This window comes from Squalius cephalus (genome assembly GCF_949319135.1).
Source record: "Squalius cephalus genome assembly, chromosome: 13".
Lineage (NCBI taxonomy): Eukaryota > Metazoa > Chordata > Actinopteri > Cypriniformes > Leuciscidae > Squalius > Squalius cephalus.
In genome coordinates this window covers 8,956,011-8,977,145 of record NC_137134.1, presented here as the reverse complement: position 1 = coordinate 8,977,145, position 21,135 = coordinate 8,956,011, and the positions used below count along the sequence as shown (strand labels likewise).

The 21,135-nt window shown below is 37.8% G+C and overlaps 1 protein-coding gene across 2 annotated transcripts in view; it reads left to right on the top strand.

Moving 5' to 3' along the window:
• The first annotated feature begins 7,430 nt into the window (after positions 1-7,430).
• lcor (ligand dependent nuclear receptor corepressor) overlaps positions 7,431-21,135 on the top strand; it is a 41,479-nt gene continuing 27,774 nt past the window's right edge. For both annotated transcript variants that reach the window (XM_079889817.1, XM_079889816.1), the window contains exon 1: positions 7,431-7,586. In XM_079889817.1, the coding sequence (XP_079745943.1) occupies positions 7,490-7,586 (97 nt within the window). In that variant the 5' untranslated portion in view covers positions 7,431-7,489. The remainder of the gene's footprint in view (positions 7,587-21,135) is intronic.

Here is a 21,135-nt window from a genome sequence, read left to right as displayed (position 1 = left end):
GAGGGGAAATGTAGATTGGAACAAGAGATTAAAATATTACAGCTACTTGCGTCACATACAGCACATATAGTAGAGTAATTATTTTATACACTTCATTAGCTATGGCAACATCATGACATGTATCTGAATAAGGGTCTCTGGGAGCCTATACTGTATAAAGCTTCTTAGTTAGATTGTTAAAATTGTATCGTTTTACGCATCCTTCCTTTTGTTGCATTTTTCATGTTTGATAACCGTTCTTACTATTTACTTTTGTTGGATGGAAAACTTTGCTAATCATCAAATTCTCCACAAAAAAAAAAATTATTATTATGATTAACTAGCCTATATACTGTACTGGCATACCATTTGGAGTGAAAATTAAGCACACTATTCTCAGGTAGAAAATAACTTATAATGCATTTATATTTTATTCATTTCATTTGCCTTTCTTTTACCATTTCATCCCATATAACAATTGCTTCAATTGTTACTGTGCACAGTAACCCATTGAAATCACATTAGGAAATCTGCAGCGCTACTGCTAGTACAATATAAGCTGTCAGTCACTCCTAAACAGCTTACCTTTAACTGCACTGTACCTGCTATTCTGCCAGCATTAATTGTAAGGGAACAGAAATTCCTGCTTTATTTATATGACCAGAGAATCACTGCAATATGCAGCACATTTGAGCTTCTGCAAGAACCAATGAGGTTCAGTCTCATGTTACGCAGCACGTTTGAGCTTCAGCAAGAACCAATGAGGTTCATTCTCGTGTTACGCAGCACGTTTGAGCTTCAGCAAGAACCAATGAGGTTCTTTCTTGTTATGCAGCACGTTTGAGCTTCTGCAAGAACCAATGAGGTTCAGTCTCATGTTACGCAGCACGTTTGAGCTTCAGCAAGAACCAATGAGGTTCATTCTCGTGTTACGCAGCACGTTTGAGCTTCAGCAAGAACCAATGAGGTTCATTCTCGTGTTACGCAGCACGTTTGAGCTTCTGCAAGAACCAATGAGGTTCAGTCTCATGTTACGCAGCACGTTTGAGCTTCAGCAAGAACCAATGAGGTTCATTCTCGTGTTACGCAGCACGTTTGAGCTTCAGCAAGAACCAATGAGGTTCATTCTCGTGTTACGCAGCACGTTTGAGCTTCAGCAAGAACCAATGAGGTTCATTCTCGTGTTACGCAGCACGTTTGAGCTTCTGCAAGATCCAATGAGGTTCTTTCTTGTTATGCAGCACGTTTGAGCTTCTGCAAGAACCAATGAGATTCTTTCTCGTGTTACGCAGCATGTTTGAGCTTCAGCAAGAACCAATGAGGTTCATTCTCGTGTTACGCAGCACGTTTGAGCTTCAGCAAGAACCAATGAGGTTCTTTCTTGTTATGCAGCACGTTTGAGCTTCTGCAAGAACCAATGAGGTTCTTTCTTGTTATGCAGCACGTTTGAGCTTCTGCAAGAACCAATGAGGTTCTTTCTCGTGTTACGCAGCACGTTTGAGCTTCAGCAAGAACCAATGAGGTTCTTTCTTGTTATGCAGCACGTTTGAGCTTCTGCAAGAACCAATGAGGTTCTTTCTTGTTATGCAGCACGTTTGAGCTTCTGCAAGAACCAATGAGGTTCTTTCTCGTGTTACGCAGCATGTTTGAGCTTCAGCAAGAACCAATGAGGTTCATTCTCGTGTTACGCAGCATGTTTGAGCTTCAGCAAGAACCAATGAGGTTCATTCTCATGTTACGCAGCATGTTTGAGCTTCAGCAAGAACCAATGAGGTTCATTCTCATGTTACGCAGCACGTTTGAGCTTCAGCAAGAACCAATGAGGTTCATTCTCATGTTACGCAGCACGTTTGAGCTTCTGCAAGAACCAATGAGATTCTTTCTCGTGTTACGCAGCATGTTTGAGCTTCAGCAAGAACCAATGAGGTTCATTCTCATGTTACGCAGCACGTTTGAGCTTCTGCAAGAACCAATGAGATTCTTTCTCGTGTTACGCAGCACGTTTGAGCTTCAGCAAGAACCAATGAGGTTCATTCTCGTGTTACGCAGCATGTTTGAACTTCTGCAAGAACCAATGAGATTCTTTCTCGTGTTACGCAGCATGTTTGAACTTCTGCAAGAACCAATGAGATTCTTTCTCGTGTTACGCAGCACGTTTGAGCTTCTGCAAGATCCAATGAGGTTCCTTCTCGTGTTACGCAGCACGTTTGAGCTTCAGCAAGAACCAATGAGATTCTTTCTTGTTATGCAGCACGTTTGAGCTTCTGCAAGAACCAATGAGATTCTTTCTCGTGTTACGCAGCATGTTTGAGCTTCAGCAAGAACCAATGAGGTTCTTTCTCGTGTTACGCAGCACGTTTGAGCTTCTGCAAGATCCAATGAGGTTCCTTCTCGTGTTACGCAGCACGTTTGAGCTTCAGCAAGAACCAATGAGGTTCTTTCTTGTTATGCAGCACGTTTGAGCTTCTGCAAGAACCAATGAGATTCTTTCTCGTGTTACGCAGCATGTTTGAGCTTCAGCAAGAACCAATGAGATTCTTTCTCGTGTTACGCAGCATGTTTGAGCTTCTGCAAGAACCAATGAGATTCTTTCTCATGTTACGCAGCACGTTTGAGCTTCAGCAAGAACCAATGAGGTTCATTCTCATGTTACGCAGCACGTTTGAGCTTCTGCAAGAACCAATGAGATTCTTTCTCGTGTTACGCAGCATGTTTGAGCTTCAGCAAGAACCAATGAGGTTCATTCTCATGTTACGCAGCACGTTTGAGCTTCTGCAAGAACCAATGAGATTCTTTCTCGTGTTACGCAGCATGTTTGAGCTTCTGCAAGAACTAATGAGATTCTTTCTCGTGTTACGCAGCATGTTTGAACTTCTGCAAGAACCAATGAGATTCTTTCTCGTGTTACGCAGCACGTTTGAGCTTCAGCAAGAACCAATGAGGTTCTTTCTTGTTATGCAGCACGTTTGAGCTTCTGCAAGAACCAATGAGATTCTTTCTCGTGTTACGCAGCATGTTTGAGCTTCAGCAAGAACCAATGAGATTCTTTCTTGTTATGCAGCACGTTTGAGCTTCTGCAAGATCCAATGAGGTTCCTTCTCGTGTTACGCAGCACGTTTGAGCTTCAGCAAGAACCAATGAGATTCTTTCTTGCTATGCAGCACGTTTGAGCTTCTGCAAGAACCAATGAGATTCTTTCTCGTGTTACGCAGCATGTTTGAGCTTCAGCAAGAACCAATGAGGTTCTTTCTCGTGTTACGCAGCACGTTTGAGCTTCTGCAAGATCCAATGAGGTTCCTTCTCGTGTTACGCAGCACGTTTGAGCTTCAGCAAGAACCAATGAGGTTCTTTCTTGTTATGCAGCACGTTTGAGCTTCTGCAAGAACCAATGAGATTCTTTCTCGTGTTACGCAGCATGTTTGAGCTTCAGCAAGAACCAATGAGATTCTTTCTCGTGTTACGCAGCATGTTTGAGCTTCTGCAAGAACCAATGAGATTCTTTCTCATGTTACGCAGCACGTTTGAGCTTCAGCAAGAACCAATGAGGTTCATTCTCATGTTACGCAGCACGTTTGAGCTTCTGCAAGAACCAATGAGATTCTTTCTCGTGTTACGCAGCATGTTTGAGCTTCAGCAAGAACCAATGAGGTTCATTCTCATGTTACGCAGCACGTTTGAGCTTCTGCAAGAACCAATGAGATTCTTTCTCGTGTTACGCAGCATGTTTGAGCTTCTGCAAGAACTAATGAGATTCTTTCTCGTGTTACGCAGCATGTTTGAACTTCTGCAAGAACCAATGAGATTCTTTCTCGTGTTACGCAGCACGTTTGAGCTTCTGCAAGATCCAATGAGGTTCTTTCTCGTGTTACGCAGCACGTTTGAGCTTCAGCAAGAACCAATGAGGTTCTTTCTTGTTATGCAGCACGTTTGAGCTTCTGCAAGAACCAATGAGGTTCTTTCTTGTTATGCAGCACGTTTGAGCTTCTGCAAGAACCAATGAGGTTCTTTCTCGTGTTACGCAGCATGTTTGAGCTTCAGCAAGAACCAATGAGGTTCATTCTCGTGTTACGCAGCATGTTTGAGCTTCAGCAAGAACCAATGAGGTTCATTCTCATGTTACGCAGCATGTTTGAGCTTCAGCAAGAACCAATGAGGTTCATTCTCATGTTACGCAGCACGTTTGAGCTTCAGCAAGAACCAATGAGGTTCATTCTCATGTTACGCAGCACGTTTGAGCTTCTGCAAGAACCAATGAGATTCTTTCTCGTGTTACGCAGCATGTTTGAGCTTCAGCAAGAACCAATGAGGTTCATTCTCATGTTACGCAGCACGTTTGAGCTTCTGCAAGAACCAATGAGATTCTTTCTCGTGTTACGCAGCACGTTTGAGCTTCAGCAAGAACCAATGAGGTTCATTCTCGTGTTACGCAGCATGTTTGAACTTCTGCAAGAACCAATGAGATTCTTTCTCGTGTTACGCAGCATGTTTGAACTTCTGCAAGAACCAATGAGATTCTTTCTCGTGTTACGCAGCACGTTTGAGCTTCTGCAAGATCCAATGAGGTTCCTTCTCGTGTTACGCAGCACGTTTGAGCTTCAGCAAGAACCAATGAGGTTCTTTCTTGCTATGCAGCACGTTTGAGCTTCTGCAAGAACCAATGAGATTCTTTCTCGTGTTACGCAGCATGTTTGAGCTTCAGCAAGAACCAATGAGGTTCTTTCTCGTGTTACGCAGCACGTTTGAGCTTCTGCAAGATCCAATGAGGTTCCTTCTCGTGTTACGCAGCACGTTTGAGCTTCAGCAAGAACCAATGAGGTTCTTTCTTGTTATGCAGCACGTTTGAGCTTCTGCAAGAACCAATGAGATTCTTTCTCGTGTTACGCAGCATGTTTGAGCTTCAGCAAGAACCAATGAGATTCTTTCTCGTGTTACGCAGCATGTTTGAGCTTCTGCAAGAACCAATGAGATTCTTTCTCGTGTTACGCAGCACGTTTGAGCTTCAGCAAGAACCAATGAGGTTCATTCTCATGTTACGCAGCACGTTTGAGCTTCTGCAAGAACCAATGAGATTCTTTCTCGTGTTACGCAGCATGTTTGAGCTTCAGCAAGAACCAATGAGGTTCATTCTCATGTTACGCAGCACGTTTGAGCTTCTGCAAGAACCAATGAGATTCTTTCTCGTGTTACGCAGCATGTTTGAGCTTCTGCAAGAACTAATGAGATTCTTTCTCGTGTTACGCAGCATGTTTGAACTTCTGCAAGAACCAATGAGATTCTTTCTCGTGTTACGCAGCACGTTTGAGCTTCTGCAAGATCCAATGAGGTTCTTTCTCGTGTTACGCAGCACGTTTGAGCTTCAGCAAGAACCAATTAGGTTCTTTCTCGTGTTACGCAGCACGTTTGAGCTTCTGCAAGAACCAATGAGGTTCTTTCTCGTGTTACGCAGCACGTTTGAGCTTCAGCAAGAACCAATGAGGTTCTTTCTCGTGTTACGCAGCACGTTTGAGCTTCTGCAAGAACCAATGAGGTTCTTTCTCGTGTTACGCAGCATGTTTGAGCTTCAGCAAGAACCAATGAGGTTCATTCACATGTTACGCAGCACGTTTGAGCTTCTGCAAGAACCATTGAGGTTCTTTCTCGTGTTATGCAGCATGTTTGAGCTTCTGCAAGAACCAATGAGGTTTATTCTCGTGTTACGCAGCACGTTTGAGCTTCTGCAAGAACCAATGAGGTCCATTCTCGTGTTACGCAGCACATTTGAGCTTCTGCAAGAACCAATGAGGTTCTTTCTCGTGTTACACAGCATGTTTGAGCTTCAGCAAGAACCAATGAGGTTCATTCACATGTTACGCAGCACATTTGAGCTTCTGCGAGAACCATTGAGGTTCTTTCTCGTGTTATGCAGCATGTTTGAGCTTCTGCAAGAACCAATGAGGTTTATTCTCGTGTTACGCAGCACGTTTGAGCTTCTGCAAGAACCAATGAGGTCCATTCTCGTGTTACGCAGCACATTTGAGCTTCTGCAAGAACCAATGAGGTTCTTTCTCGTGTTACACAGCATGTTTGAGCTTCTGCAAGAACCAATGAGGTTCATTCACATGTTACGCAGCACATTTGAGCTTCTGCAAGAACCAATGAGGTTCATTCACATGTTACGCAGCACGTTTGAGCTTCAGCGAGAACCATTGAGGTTCTTTCTCGTGTTATGCAGCATGTTTGAGCTTCTGCAAGAACCAATGAGGTTTATTCTCGTGTTACGCAGCACGTTTGAGCTTCTGCAAGAACCAATGAGGTCCATTCTCGTGTTACGCAGCACATTTGAGCTTCTGCAAGAACCAATGAGATTCATTCTCGTGTTACGCAGCACGTTTGAGCTTCAGCAAGAACCAATGAGGTTCATTCTCGTGTTACGCAGCAGATTTGAGCTTCAGCAAGAACCAATGAGATTCATTCTCGTGTTATGCAGCACATTTGAGCTTCTGCAAGAACCAATGAGGTTCATTCACATGTTACGCAGCACATTTGAGCTTCTGCAAGAACCAATGAGGTTCATTCACATGTTACGCAGCATGTTTGAGCTTCTGCAAGAACCAATGAGATTCATTCTCGTGTTATGCAGCACGTTTGAGCTTCTGCAAGAACCAATGAGGTTCAGTCTCATGTTGAATGAGGAAACAGATGGATTGTCCTAGCCTATGTCTAAGTCTTGATTTGAAGCATTGAAATGTCAACATTGATCCAATATTATTTAGCACTGAATTTTCAACCTCAACCAAAATTATGATTCTGATGGAATTTCAACATTGAATCAATGTGACCTTTCTATCTGGGGTCTCTTCAGAAAATGTGGACTACACTGCTCGATTCATATGGATTCGTTTTACGTATCTCTTTATGAACTTTTTGAAGCATCAAAGTGGTGGTTGCGTAGCTGTCAATGGAGGGGCAGAAATCTTTCAGATTTAATCAAAAAGATCTTAATGTGTGATCCGAAGATGAGCGAAAGTCTGACAACAACACTTTTTTGGGTGAACTATCCCTTTAATGCATTAAACATTCCTCATAGAGACTAAGTACAAATGTAAACATTCAGTAATGTAAATTATTTTATATTTTATCTAAAGTATAGGCTATTATTAAAAAAATTACAATGTATTTTTATTGTTTTATATATTATTTATCAACATATGAAATACACAATATAAATGACAAGGATCATATAAGTATTAACATATGATTCAGACAATTTTTAAATGAAGTCATCTGAATTCTTTTCAGCGAAACACGCTATAGCAAAATGTAAAGCTTCGGCATAGGCTGAATAAGATTTGGATGTGGGAGGGACATGTCAGAACAGAAGAGTGCTGCAGCAGCGAAGACCCCCCCTCCAGCCCTTCCCACAGAGAGAGAGAGAGAGAGAGAGAGGGAGAGGGAGAGAGAGGGACTGATGACGTCGACTCTGGGAAGCTCCCAGTAGAAGGTGCGCGCCCGCGGGAGGGGCCGATAGAAAATGGCGAGTCTGTGCAGAAGGCAGCAATGCACGATCGAGAGGCGCGGCTTTCGGCAGGAACTTGATTCGTGGCGGCATAAACTCATTCACTGTGTAGGTAAGCTCGTTTAACCTAACATGCAGAATTGTCCAGAACAGCTTCACGTTCCGTGAATGTGTATATTTGGTGTAGGGGACTAGTGGAAATCTATTGCCTATAGCGGCGAGCGAAGCGTCTTTTTTTTGTCTCGCAACGATTTTTTCTCATAGCCGCTCACCACCCGCTTGGACCTTATCAAAAAAAAAAAAAAATCGCAGTTATTAGTTTAGTTATGCGGCCGTAATATGAGCAATAATGTGTCAAGTGCACATTTGTTTTTATATCACTGTGTAATAGTTAGCGTTTTTGCCCCGACGTTATTTCTTTAAGTTATTTTTTTTTTTTAAGAAAATTTGGGCGATGTTTATTTATTGTAAGCAGGGCGTGTTACGTGTACAGAGAGAATTGTGCATTGACCAATCAAATGCGTTCCTTTTGCCAGTGTGCGCGCTCCCTGTTTTATTGTAGGCTACTGTATTATTTGGGGTTGGGGGAGGGCTGTGCGCGTCCCCGCCCCACTGTCATGCTGCTGCTGCGCGCGCGCGCGCGTCCTCCCTTCCCTCAAATCATCGGCGCTGGGGGAGCGCGCTTTGCTGCAATGGGGAAATGTCAGAAAATAATTTTGTATTTTAGGGGAAGGTGGGGGGTTGACAAAGAAAATGACACTGCGCATATTGCATAGTTGTTATCGCGGCCTTGTCAAGACCAATTCTTGCTATACTGAGCATTTTAATATAACGCCTTGATCTTAATCTGACGATTTTTTGGCGAATATATACGCGCTGATATTTGAGTCTGTTTTGATGTGTTTTTTGGTTAATCGATTGCTCGCTTTGTCCGTGAACGAGACTTGCCAGTGTAGCCAAAATGTCGCGCAAATAACAACATTATTTGTTTTTTAGGAACCCGTTTCAAAGTGTTATTTACTCACATTTGTTTCTCATTTCCAAAAATATGATGGAAAATATTGGTTTCCCGCCCCTCCCCCGTTACATGTAATGTTTCATTAGCTGTGTTTAATCCTTTTAAATCGCCGTATCTGATGTTATTGGGAGATTATCTATTGAGTCTTAACCTCGGGGTTTCCTCGTTTTCAACCCTAGATTTGTGTTAATCTCCCTTTTAATGTCTGACAGAAAACCCTTGGCTTTTGGCATCTGTTAACTGCAGCTTTTGAGTAAATGTTGGTCACTCTTTATCAACCAAAACAATGTAGATATTTCAACGACATAGTGAACAGCACAAAGTCTGATTATAATGTTTCTTAAGATATACCACAAATACATTTTAGATGACACATATGTGGATCTCTATGAATGGTAAAGCTTTTATTGTGAACTTTGCTCTTCTGTTTGCTCAACATGCTCTACATCATATCAAATATGATACACTTCTGTGTTTAAAATGACTAGGATGTGTTTTATTATCGAAGATGGCATGTGTCAGTGAAACCTGCTTAGTTATCATCTCATGATATGAGGAAAAAACTCCCAATCTGTATCAAAATGCCTGTTTCAGGAAGTATCAAGGCACTGAGGTTATGTTGGTTGGATTCATTGCTCTTCTGTTCTGAAAAATGAAAGATATTTGGCAGTGAGCCATTAAAGGGTTGGTTCATCCAAAAAATGATTTCCTTACCCTCAAGCCATCCTAGGTGTATATGACTTTCTTCTTTCAGCCAAACATTATCGGAGGTATATTAAGTAATATCCTGGCTCTTCCAAGCTTTATAATGGGAGAGTGAATGGTAGAAGATATTTTAAAGCCCGAAAAAGTGCATCCATCCATCATAAAAGTAATCCATACACCTCCAGGTGGATAATAAAGGCCTTCTGAAGCACAGCCATGTGTTTTTGTAAGAAAGATATCCATATTTATAACTTTATAAACTATAACCACTGTAACGGCTGTTCGCGAGTCTACTTCCGGAGGAAGAGCGACCTGACCCGACGCATGGCGTTTTGAAGTGTTACCGGAGGCCAGTCATTATATTTTTCTTACAAAAACGCATTGCTGTGCTTCAGAAGGCCTTAATTAACCCTCTGGAGTCAGAGGGTTAATAAAGAATATTACTTTTATGATGGATGGATGCGCTTTTTTAGAGCTTCAAAATATACTTCCATTACAGTATAAAGCTTGGAAGAGCCAGGATATTTTTTAATATAACTCTGATTGTGTTTGGCTGAAATAATAAAGTCATATACACCTAGGATGGCTCGAGGGTGAGGAAATTATGGGATCATTTTCATTTTTGGGTGAACTAACCCTTTAATTATTACCTTACAAATCATGGGAATTTCTATAGTTAATATATATATTTTTTTCCTGTTATATTCTGCTCAAAAATATTACATTGTATTAGATTGTTTCTTTGAGAGTGAGAAAAAACTCTATTTTAAATCTACTTGCTGTGTTTAAGGCTTAAAGATTGGTTGCTTCTTGTATCTTGTGCTGTGTAGTTACTCTGTCCATCATAAGAGATTAATTCCAAGAACATTTTGAGGAAATCTAGGCTAAATATTTTGGGCTTAGCCTATTGAAAATTTGCAGTGAATTCATAACGAGAGCTTTATCATGTGTTTTTAAAAGTAACCAAAGCCATTAATCTCCCACCGTATTTCTGAAAGTGTGTAAAAGTTGATTCACACCTTCATGACGAGATGTTTCTCCCGAGCTCTGTTGATAACGCTTTAGGGAGCATCATAAATCATTTCCTCAAACTTTTTGTTCCAGGGTCAAAGTTCCAAAATCCAAACTCTATTGTTGTTAACACACTTGTCCAGCATTCCAGCACTGATAGAACGTTTAGAAACACCTTTTTTTTTATTGCAAGCCAATTAGTTTGATGGTGAATTTGGACTGTCAGTATCATATTTTGTCATACATTTCTTTTTCCGTTTCTATTTGTAGTCTGATACTAAATCGCCCTCTGTAATGTAACATGGACTATTATGTTTCCTACAAGCTAGCTTTTCCTGTGTGTTGTTGGTAACTTTTATACAGCCTTGCATTATGGGAACAGCAGTGGTTCTCAAAACTGAAGGACTGATTACCTAAAATGGTTAATAACCCAATTAAAAATGGCTCTTGATAATAATAAATTCATAATAATTGACAAAAAATGACCAACATTCCTCATTAACTCATAACTGTTTTTATTTACATTCATTTAATGATTTCAGTTGTGCCATTCCTTGTCATTTATTTTCATTTACTTTAAGTAACAGTCTATTACGAGACCCCTGAATAGGATTTGGGGTGTTATGGATGGAGGTCTGTTATGGATGTGTGTTTAAGGTGCCTGTGTTTTAATTAGCCAAATTTATTCCATCTGCTGTTTATTTTCACCCCCTGCAAACAGTCGATCCATACGTGGACCCCGACGCCATCCAGTGCCAAACCTAACCTTGGCTTTCCCGGCTTTTCGGACCTCTTTCTGTGTGAATTTGTCGGCACACATTTGGTGTCATGCTCGAGAGCGTCACAAATTCAAACAAAACTGAAGGTCAAAGCTGCTTGCTGTGAGAACCATTACCATCAGGAAAAATGTCACTTTTTATTTTTATCTCTAGTCATCATCTACCTCCCCCTCTCTCTCTCTCTTCGAAAGCTTCCCTTTCCTCTCTCTTCATCAAAGATCAGCAACAACCTTATGGCCAATTATGTTTCTTGCAACATTTCTCTCAAATATAGGGCTATTTTGGATATTCCTTTGACATTTTATCAATGCTTTAGTCTCCAGTTTTGGTCTAGTCCATACTTGATAGATAATATAGTGCTTTATCAAGTTCCTGTAGTTCTTCTCAAATGTATTATTGGTTGATAATCATGCATTTTGGTTTTGGTGGCACATATTGAGAGCGACTTTATACCTTTATTTTTCTAGCTAGACCGTAAAACGTTTCTAGCAGCTCTTGAACATCCACCCCCAACTGAAGAGGTTGTTAAAGAAGCGTCTGGAGCTATTTGACGACAGTTTCCAGCAGATTTAATTGGTATGTAGGCTGCAAGAAGGTGCATTGATTCAAGTTGCATTCGTTTTTGACCACCGCTGAAAATCAACAGCATTTTAAATTGATTAAAAAAAAAAAAAAATTGTCATCTGAATTGTGTATGGATCTTTTTCTCTGTGGGGAGATATTGCATGTAGGGAAAATATAGGGACATTTTTTCAATGGTTATGCTACATAAAGCCTAGGTTAGTTGCATTTAGTATTTTATTCAATGAAATATACAATTACTGTTAGGTTTCATTGCACTTAAGTTTAGATGACCAAATGAAAGGCGTGTTTTGTTTGCACCATTGGAGAAGCCGGTTCATAATCACAATAGCAACTGTGATTATTTTACAGTGGCGCAGCTAAGGAACTAAAACATTGATTCTTCATGATTATCGAGTTTACAGCTGCAGTTTCCATCACAGCTTTGAAGCTGTCAGGGTTTCACTAAACCATGTAAACTACTTAAAATGTACTAGCACTACACTCCCACAGAGATAATACTTTTGGTTTTTCCACTGGATTTTTCTCAACAGTTTGGATCTTAAACATGCCAGGCTTCTGTGCCTAAGTATTTTGACATCTGGGAAGTCTGTTTCCATTATTATTTCCTATAAAACCCCAGGGATTCTCATTCTGTCAAATGGCATCTAGATTAAATCCGTACATTATCCCAATTCTGACTTTTCTGACTCTTCATTTCATGCAAATCCTGTTCTTTTTTTTATGTGTGTGTGTGTCCATGTGCATAGTGATTTTTGGATTAAAGGCACAATATGTAAGATTTTTGGATTAAAATATCCAAAAACCACTAGAACAGTGTTATGTTTTTTTTTAACTTATACTTACATTATCTCATGTTTCCAACAATGTTTAAATCCATAGAAATCAGCAGTTTTTTACCAGTGTAACATTGATGTCATTTCCGCATTACCCTAGATTTCCGTAGAAATCATGGAAGCACCAAAGACGCTTTAATAAATATTGTTTTTTATAGCAACTGTTTGGATACATTAATTGACGGAAAACTAATAATTGTTTTATAGCTCAACACAGTTGTGTTATAACAACTTTCAACACACTCAAATGCGTTTTAGTATGATTGTTTTTGCTGCGTTACTCCACAATTTTAATTTGTCAAATAAAATGGCCATTATGAGTAGTAATTCAGCACTTGCGGCTGTTTCATTAGAATTAAATAAAATAATGTGAATTTAAGTGATCAAACGTAACTGTAACAAAATTCAAGTTCAGGAGGCAGACATTAATCGTAACATAAACATGACCAACAAAACGAAAGGAACGGCTGACTACGGCATACACTGAAAAAAACGATTCGTTGAATTTAATCAATTTTTTATATCGTAAGTGGTTGCACTAAAATTGATTTTAGCTACATTTAAACAAATGCATTAAGTTGAACTTAATCAATTTTAGTTCAACTTAATGCATTTGTTTAAATGTAGCTAAAATCAATTGTGTGCAACCACTTGCGCTAAAAAAATTGATTTTTTTCGGTGTACAAGCATAATAATAAAAAATGTCCCACGGCCCGGGCTTCATACCACAGTAACGTTAGTAAAACTTTTATACATTAACTCATGCATGAACACGATTTCTGTTTATTTTTCATTGGCTGTGAAGGTGAAGACGACAACTCCCATGATCCCGCGCTCATTCACGGCGCCATCAAGCTACGCCTTTGTTATTGTTTCGAATAAGCGACCTCTGGCGGCGAAACTTACATACTGTGCCTTTAAGTAGATCAGTTGGTATTTTAGATGTCAGATGCAAATGAACAATAATTATAAAATAAACCTTTCACATTTAAAAGAACAGTTTGAAAAGACTACATATTTCATTTTGAACACATCTCAAGGCAGGTTTTCCCCTAAATTCCCAAAAGATTCTAGGTATAAGCGAGTCCTTTGATTTGATAAAACAAAACAGTCTTTAACAGCCTCTTACGCAAGAACTTTGGGAGTGTTTCTTTTTGATATCCAGTAACCGTAAAAGACAAGATAAGCAAAATTTTCACTCTTCCTCTTTCTGTGCTGAAGTTCATTTTAGCCTTTAGCTAAACAACTCCCTGTAAATTCAAGTGTGTCAAAAATCTGCCATATGGTTTACATTTTTTTTCTTGTCTACTTCTCATGTGACACTGTGTGGTTGTTATCCATTAAACCCCCTGAACACTTGCCGTGTTGGGAATGAGTTTAGATTAGGGTGAGGGTTGAAGGAATTTTGACATTATTTTTGCTGTGGATGTTTTCAGGGAACTGTTGGCATGCTGACACAGGTTTCAGTGGCAAATACATGAAAACCATTCAGCCTAGATTTCAGGTTTTAATGTTTTATGGTGGTACAATTCCTAAACTCTAAAAACATTTTAGCTTCACTTTTAGCAAAGTAGTTTAAATCTTACTGAAACTTACTTGTGAAATGTTGTACACAAAGACATTTATACGTTTTCCAAACTTATTGCAGGTATTTGATGGATATTTCGCATGCATCAATGTTATTTGATTGACTTTTTTTTTAACCCCAGATTTTGTGGTTAAAATTTTGAATGCTTCAGTAATATTTAATCTAGATGCTACCCTGCAAATATATTGAACCAAATGTGAGCAAAAGTCACTCTTTCATGAAGTAAAAGCCACTGTTAATGTTTCTTGTGTCATTGTTTAACATTAACATTGCTTAATAGTTTTACGGTTATTGTTTTACGGTTAAGTATTTTCATGTATTTTTGGGTTATGATTAGCTGTATCAGGGATGGGTTGCGATGCTCGATTGGTCAAACAAAGTACTGGTTGATTATTGATTTTTTTTTTTGCTCCAATACTTACATTTGCATCCTGTAAAACTCTCTCAAGTTCATTCCGTTTAAAGCACAAGAACAGGCTCAGGTGAATCCAAAACATACAATTAATTAGTTTTTTACACGCACAACCAACCTTTTAGTAGAGTTTACAAGTGTGTAGTTTTGCCCATCCCTGAGCTGTATGTTTGCATCATTCATTTTCTCCTACATCCATCTGGATCCCAACACGTGAAGGATTTCTTTTGTTTCTCATAGAGCAAGAATCCATGTGAAAATCATATGAAAAGAGCAGGCTGAAATCTCATATCAATTACATGCCTCCCCCCCCTCCTCCCCCCGAATAGAGATGATTTTATACTCTGGTGATCTGATGATTATTGTCTTCAGGGTCTTTTTGCTATTAAATGAGGATTAATCGTGAATCCCATTGTTCAGTAGCTGCCACTAATTACAAAAGTAAAAATCACGTGTTTACTATCCTGAATTATTATTAGAAAACGATCTATTTTTTGGTAATTTTAATATTCTCAAATGTTTTGGGATTTTTCCACACAGTTGTGATTAAAAATCATTTAGTGGAACGCATTATCTCTCCAGCGAAGTTATTACTTTTTGTCCGTTTTTTTTTTTTTTTTTTTTTGTTAAAGCTAGATTAAATCTCATTAAAACCCATATAACCTAGAATAGTATTTGAGCAGATATAGGGAGTATGAAGTGATGTTATTTGCTGAAGTTTAAGTTGTTTTGTGTTTCTCATAAATGAGAAATGAGAAACACAAAGCAATAGACCTGGATATATATTGCTGTTTGGTTGAATTATGATATTTTCATGGTAGTTTCTTGGTAAATCTTAACGCTGGTTAATTTTGGGGCATTATTGGGAAAATTTCCTTTTTTAAATCCTACTTTTTTACCAACCATTTTCTGAATTGTGCATTGACTTAACTCTGGTCTTGGATGTGTAGTTTTTGATTTGTTCTGGGAGAGACCTGGAGGATCCAAGACAGATTGATTTGTGGGAACGAGTGTTTTTGAACGGAGTATCGCATCTCCTGCATTGTATGTTGAAGTTTTCCTTTCACTCGTGTATTGTTGAATTATCACACTGGCATACAATGGATACATGTTCTCTGATGTCTTTTTGAAAGGAATAGTTCACCCCAAAAAAAAGAAAAAAAAAAAGAAAACATTTTCTGGAAGTCAGGAGTTATTTAACAGAATGTCCAAGCTGCTCTTTTACACTTACAGTGGAAATTGTCACAATTTCACTTTTAAAGATATACAGACAATTCACTTTCATTGTATGGAAAAGAGCAGCTTGGACATTCTGAAGAATTTCTTCTTTTATGTTTCACTGAAGAAAGAACATTTAAACAACATTTTGTGTGTGTGTGTGTGTGTGTGGTGGTGAACTACACTCTAGAAAGTGGTAACCAGCAATTGTTACCATAAAGAGCTGTTTTTTACTTGATTTAACCCATACATTTTAATTTTGTTGGTATAAAATTAACACATTTAGATTGATTCAGTGATGCTAAATAATATATTTGACTTGAATAAAACCAGTTCATTTGGTTTCTTCTTTTTTTGTTTTTATCAGTGTACGCCTTTAGAGGGATTCGATTTATTATGGAGGTTTTGTTGCTGGTTCTGAAAATATATGTTGGTAAATATCCATATTTTTGGAAAAACTCTATGTTTTTAATTATGTATTTTATGTACATTTTGAACATACTTGGCAACATTGACTGCATGGTTGAAATAATCATATTTATACAATATAATATAATAAATGATTATAAATGATATATTTATTATACAATAAATATATGAAAAAAAAAAACAGAAAAATAGATACATTTTTGTTATATCCATCAACCCTACTAAATGAACAGATAGAAGGATATTATTGATTCAAGGTTCAGGTGCAAAATAGCGGCAATGTAATACACACACACACGATGAAGGCCATGCCTTTTTGTAAGTGCTTTCATTCTCAGATTGTCCTTAGGCTATAAAAATAACATCGTTTTTACAGGAAAAAAAAAGAAATATATATTTTTAAATGTGCTGCAGATGTTCTGTGGGTTTACATGGAGATCGCCACATCAGTTTGACGTGCTAGTCGTGAAAATAGCTAACATAAAACGCCTTGCAAACATGAAGTATTGTGGTATGATCTATTCTTTAAAAAATTACGGCTTTTTGAAGAAAAAAAAAACAGATTTGTTTTTGTTTTTGGTGACCACTTAACCCTATAAATAACCTGCTTTGCAGTGGACTTAAATCCACATCTACTTCAACCTAATGCTTCACATTTGGTACTTAATGGCCAAGTAAACATTGCTTCTGACACTAATCACCACCATCAAAAGCTTAAAATTGCCTTTCATAGCCAATAGTTCGTTTTTATGACAACTGGTGCGAGATGTACATTCCCTGCAATTGGGGCTTGATGACCTAAAAGGTCCTGTCATAGAAGGCCGATGTCCTGATGGGTTAAATTTGATTGGACAGCACATCTGCGGGTGTACAGTTTTCCCGCACTCTAATTCAAACCCAAATCTAGGTCAAGAGGGGCCCGAATGACATTGTTCAACCTCCTCTCCAAATAACACTTCTGCACTTGAAATGTTCTTGCTGGAATTGGACAAGGGAAAATAAAATAGCTGATGCAGGAAGCATTTGAGTGTGTTTTTCTCAGAGTTTTGTGCACTAGCTTGTACCAGGAATGTTCTGTTTTTTTTTTATTTAGTTATTTATTTGTTGTTGTTGCTGGAAAAGCAATGTATTTCAGGTAATAGGACAACATTATCTGGAAGACAGCAAAGTCTTCTTTTATCCTTTATCTTTATGATCTTCATAGTGTTTCTTACTTTAGACTTATTATTATTTAGACATTTAACAATACAAACAAGATTTGAATATATTTTTGAATAATATTTATTTATTTACTGCCTTTTTACTTTATTTAGATTCTAAGTCTCCAGGGGTATCAAGTAATATTTGTTGTCTAAATTTGGCTATTGCTTTGATACTTAAAATGTTGCATTAATTTGCATATTTTTGAGAGTGTTAACAAAAGTGACAAATGCTAAAGTTTTTATTTAGTGAATTGAGCCAAGATGGAGTACAGCAATGGGCATTATATGTTTGGATAGTCCGTTTATATTATTATTATTCATGGATTATTGCCTGTTATATGAACATTTTTCAATTCTTGCCTGAAAACTGTCAATTCTGATGAATTTTTTTGTTTTGAAAATGTTTTGGGTGAAACTGTTTTATATATATATATATATATACAGTGCTATGCATAAGTTTAGACACCCATGCTAAAGTTGACTAAAATGAGGAATAAAAAATCATCTTTTGGAAATTTAACTTAATGCCTTAATTTAAAAAATTAGGAAAAATCCAACCTTTAAGGACACCAATTTTCTTTGTGAATGAATAATGTATCGTAAATAAATAAATGTTCTTCCTTAAAATACAGTTTGGACTAAAAAAAATTACTTCAATTGGTAACACCTAAAGAAATTAAGTTTTCTCAACTTAAATTATCACGTTTTTCACGATAAAACGTGATAATTTAAGTTGAGAAAACTTAATTTCTTTAGGTGTTACCATTTGAAGTAATTTTTTTAAGTTGATCCAACTGTTCACTTTTTACAGTGTATGTATATATATATATATATATATATATATATATATATATATATATATATACAAATGTGTAAATGTGTTTAAAATAAATTCTAGTATAATACATTTTCTGAAGGATAAAAAAATCTATCTTAGCTAATGCTGTAAATTATATGGGAGCCCTTAATTACAAATTACTATAATATTAAAGGTTACAATTAACAACAGAGCCCAAATTATTCAATTTAGCTGCTATTTATTTTTAGATAATAATCAACACTAAATTGCACATAAGGCAGAGCTGATAAGAATGTAAATGTGTACCTTTTAATGTCGCTTTGGATAAAAGCGTCTGCCAAAAATGTAGAAATGTCAAATTTAACATACATGTTTTGCATTAAATTCTAAATCGAATTAAGTTTAAGCTATTATAAAGTTCATTTTCTAATCAAATTCATTTTTGAAATATAATCATAACTTGTTTTCATGTTATATTTATTTAAACATACATTAAATAATCAAGACATTATGATCGAATCTGGAAATAAAGCAAAATAACTGAGAAAAATGAGAAATAGTCCTCAGGTGCCATGTCCGTAATTTATAGCAAAACATCTAGCGTTAATTCGATCTCAAACAGATTCATTATTACTCCATCACCTGCGTGACGTCATAAACCAACGTGGTTGAACGACCAATTTGCGACAATACGATTTCGGGAAACAGTCGCAACTAGCAAGTTGATTTCTTCAACGATGCATCTTACTATGGTAGTGAAGCAGCGAGTTACGCCTTTGTACGGGAAACACACCCCAGGCCACTGAATCCTAGTTGCTCCGTACAACATCCTAGATTCGTCCTAGACGTCCAACCGTTTCCTGACGTCTCCGTTCGCTACGTGGTCCCGTCGCTTTCGCCCGTCCGCATCTCCATAACACGCAGAGCCTGTTCGTGATTCACAGGGCGAACAATGATCTGATAGATCTTGGCACAGATAGAGGCGGTCAGGCATCCGTTCGAGTTGTTGTCTTCAAAAACAGACGGAGCTGTTTAACAGCTAAAGCTCAGAATGCTAATTAAAATATATTTGCAGTTAAGAAAAAGTCTAAATGAACTAGTCAACCTCACCTCACGTATTTAATTTGCTGTCATTCACTTGTATTATAGCCTACTATATATATATCTACCATCTTCCACCTTGATCTCAGAGTATCGTTATTAAAAACTCATATCAGTCATGCTTTAATCTCCATGCACTGTATGCAACCGGTTTAACATTAATTTACCTTTCCCTTAACCTAGCGCCCTTCATCTGCAGTAGACCTTCCTACGGCATCCTCCAGGAACTCGCAGTCACGGCCAGCGTGTTATAAATACTTTTCTAACTTCATCAGATGCTACGCCACCTCAGTTGAGGATCATAATTAGTCATTCATCTGCAAACAAAGACCCCGTATGAAATGGATGATGGGGGCAGATTTCCTGATTCGATCCTCCCTTTTATACCATGCGTGTCCTTTAGAATTCAAAAGCCTTTTTAAGAGTTTTTAAAAGCAAGTTTTCAATCACAATCCAAACATGTTTTATATATATATATATATAGTCCAAAAAAGATGACTGACAGGCAGCTGGAGACAAAGGGATGGAGTAAAGGCTAATTAAGAGAAGTATAGCGATCTCGCCCAGTGTCACTAAGCAACGTATGAAACCCTTCTTTTACGCCCTGAGGATAGGAAGCACACCGGTCTGCCTCCATAAACTTCCCTTTTTTCTGTCCTCTCTTTAATAATAAAGTATGTGCACCTTGCGACCTCATAATTAGCTTTTTCAGCAGTCTTTCAAATTAATTAGTTTGATGTCTGTGTATGAAATACGGGGATAGAGGGCATTAAATAGTGAAGGCAGGCAAAATGGCAGTAGCGTTGCGCTTATTTATACCATTAATCTCACACAGGTGATGTGGCACTCTTTTATTTAAGCTTCTGCGATGAAAGAAAACGGGTTTTTAGGGGTTGCAGTTCTTGAATGAACAAAACTAAACATTAAGGTTGTGCCTAAAGCCGTGGCGAAGTGGTTAATGGCGCTGAGCTGTGATGCTCACGCGGACTCTTGAGGTTCAAATCCGGCTTTCAACGTGTCTCTTCCCCTTCATTTACTGTCGTTTTTTCCACTTTCATGTGGTAAACATTATATAAAAAAAGATTTTTTTTTTGTTTAGCCAAAAAGGTTTTATTTCCTCAAATCTCATTAAAAACGAAGGCCAAACATTAAAAAGCAAGGCAAGGTCTATGTTTTGAATTCTGTTTTTTTGGAGCCAAAGAAATACTACAGGTTTTCTTTCCTTTTTTAAGTGTTCAAAGCATTTGACACAAGGTCTTCTGTGAGCAATGCTTTTATGTCGGTGTTTACTGTTTATTTGGAATTGAAGTTAATTGACTCTGGCAGAACCTGTGAATTGAAGCGTAGAAAACCTATAAAGCACTTTTCCTGTACGAGAATGGAGAATTCAGTCTATTGATATCACGTAGACACCAACAGCAGTCGCATGAGATATCTGCGCTATTCACTCGCCGTTGGCTTGTATTTATTCGCCGTACACCTCGCAGGTGATTGAGACAAGAGCAGAAATCTACTCTCTCAAGGGTGAATCTATCCAGCTGCCGCATAAGCAGCCGAAGGTAATCTTCGTTACCCCAACATCTGTTCCACTTCACTAAAAATATGAGCATCTTAAACGCTGAATAAAACATAGGCGTTTGAAAAGCGCCTCAAAAAGTGTCTCTGCGTCCAGGATAATTATTTGTGAATTTATGTTCTGTTAGTAAAGAATGTGAAAATAGATGTCAAATTGATGATGATTTAATTTGAATCTTTTGTTTATGTATTAACTTGCTGAAAAAATATAGATATAATGTAAAAAACTATGAATATTCATATTATTTAAATATTATTTATGTATTATAATATATTTTCATAGATATTTACATGATGGATACCATAAGAAGAATTTACTGAATGTATTCTCAGCTCAGAGTTTGCCTACCTTCATTTTCTTGGGCTTGTTTGAACAAATCCCAAACACTAAATGCACGTTGTAGTT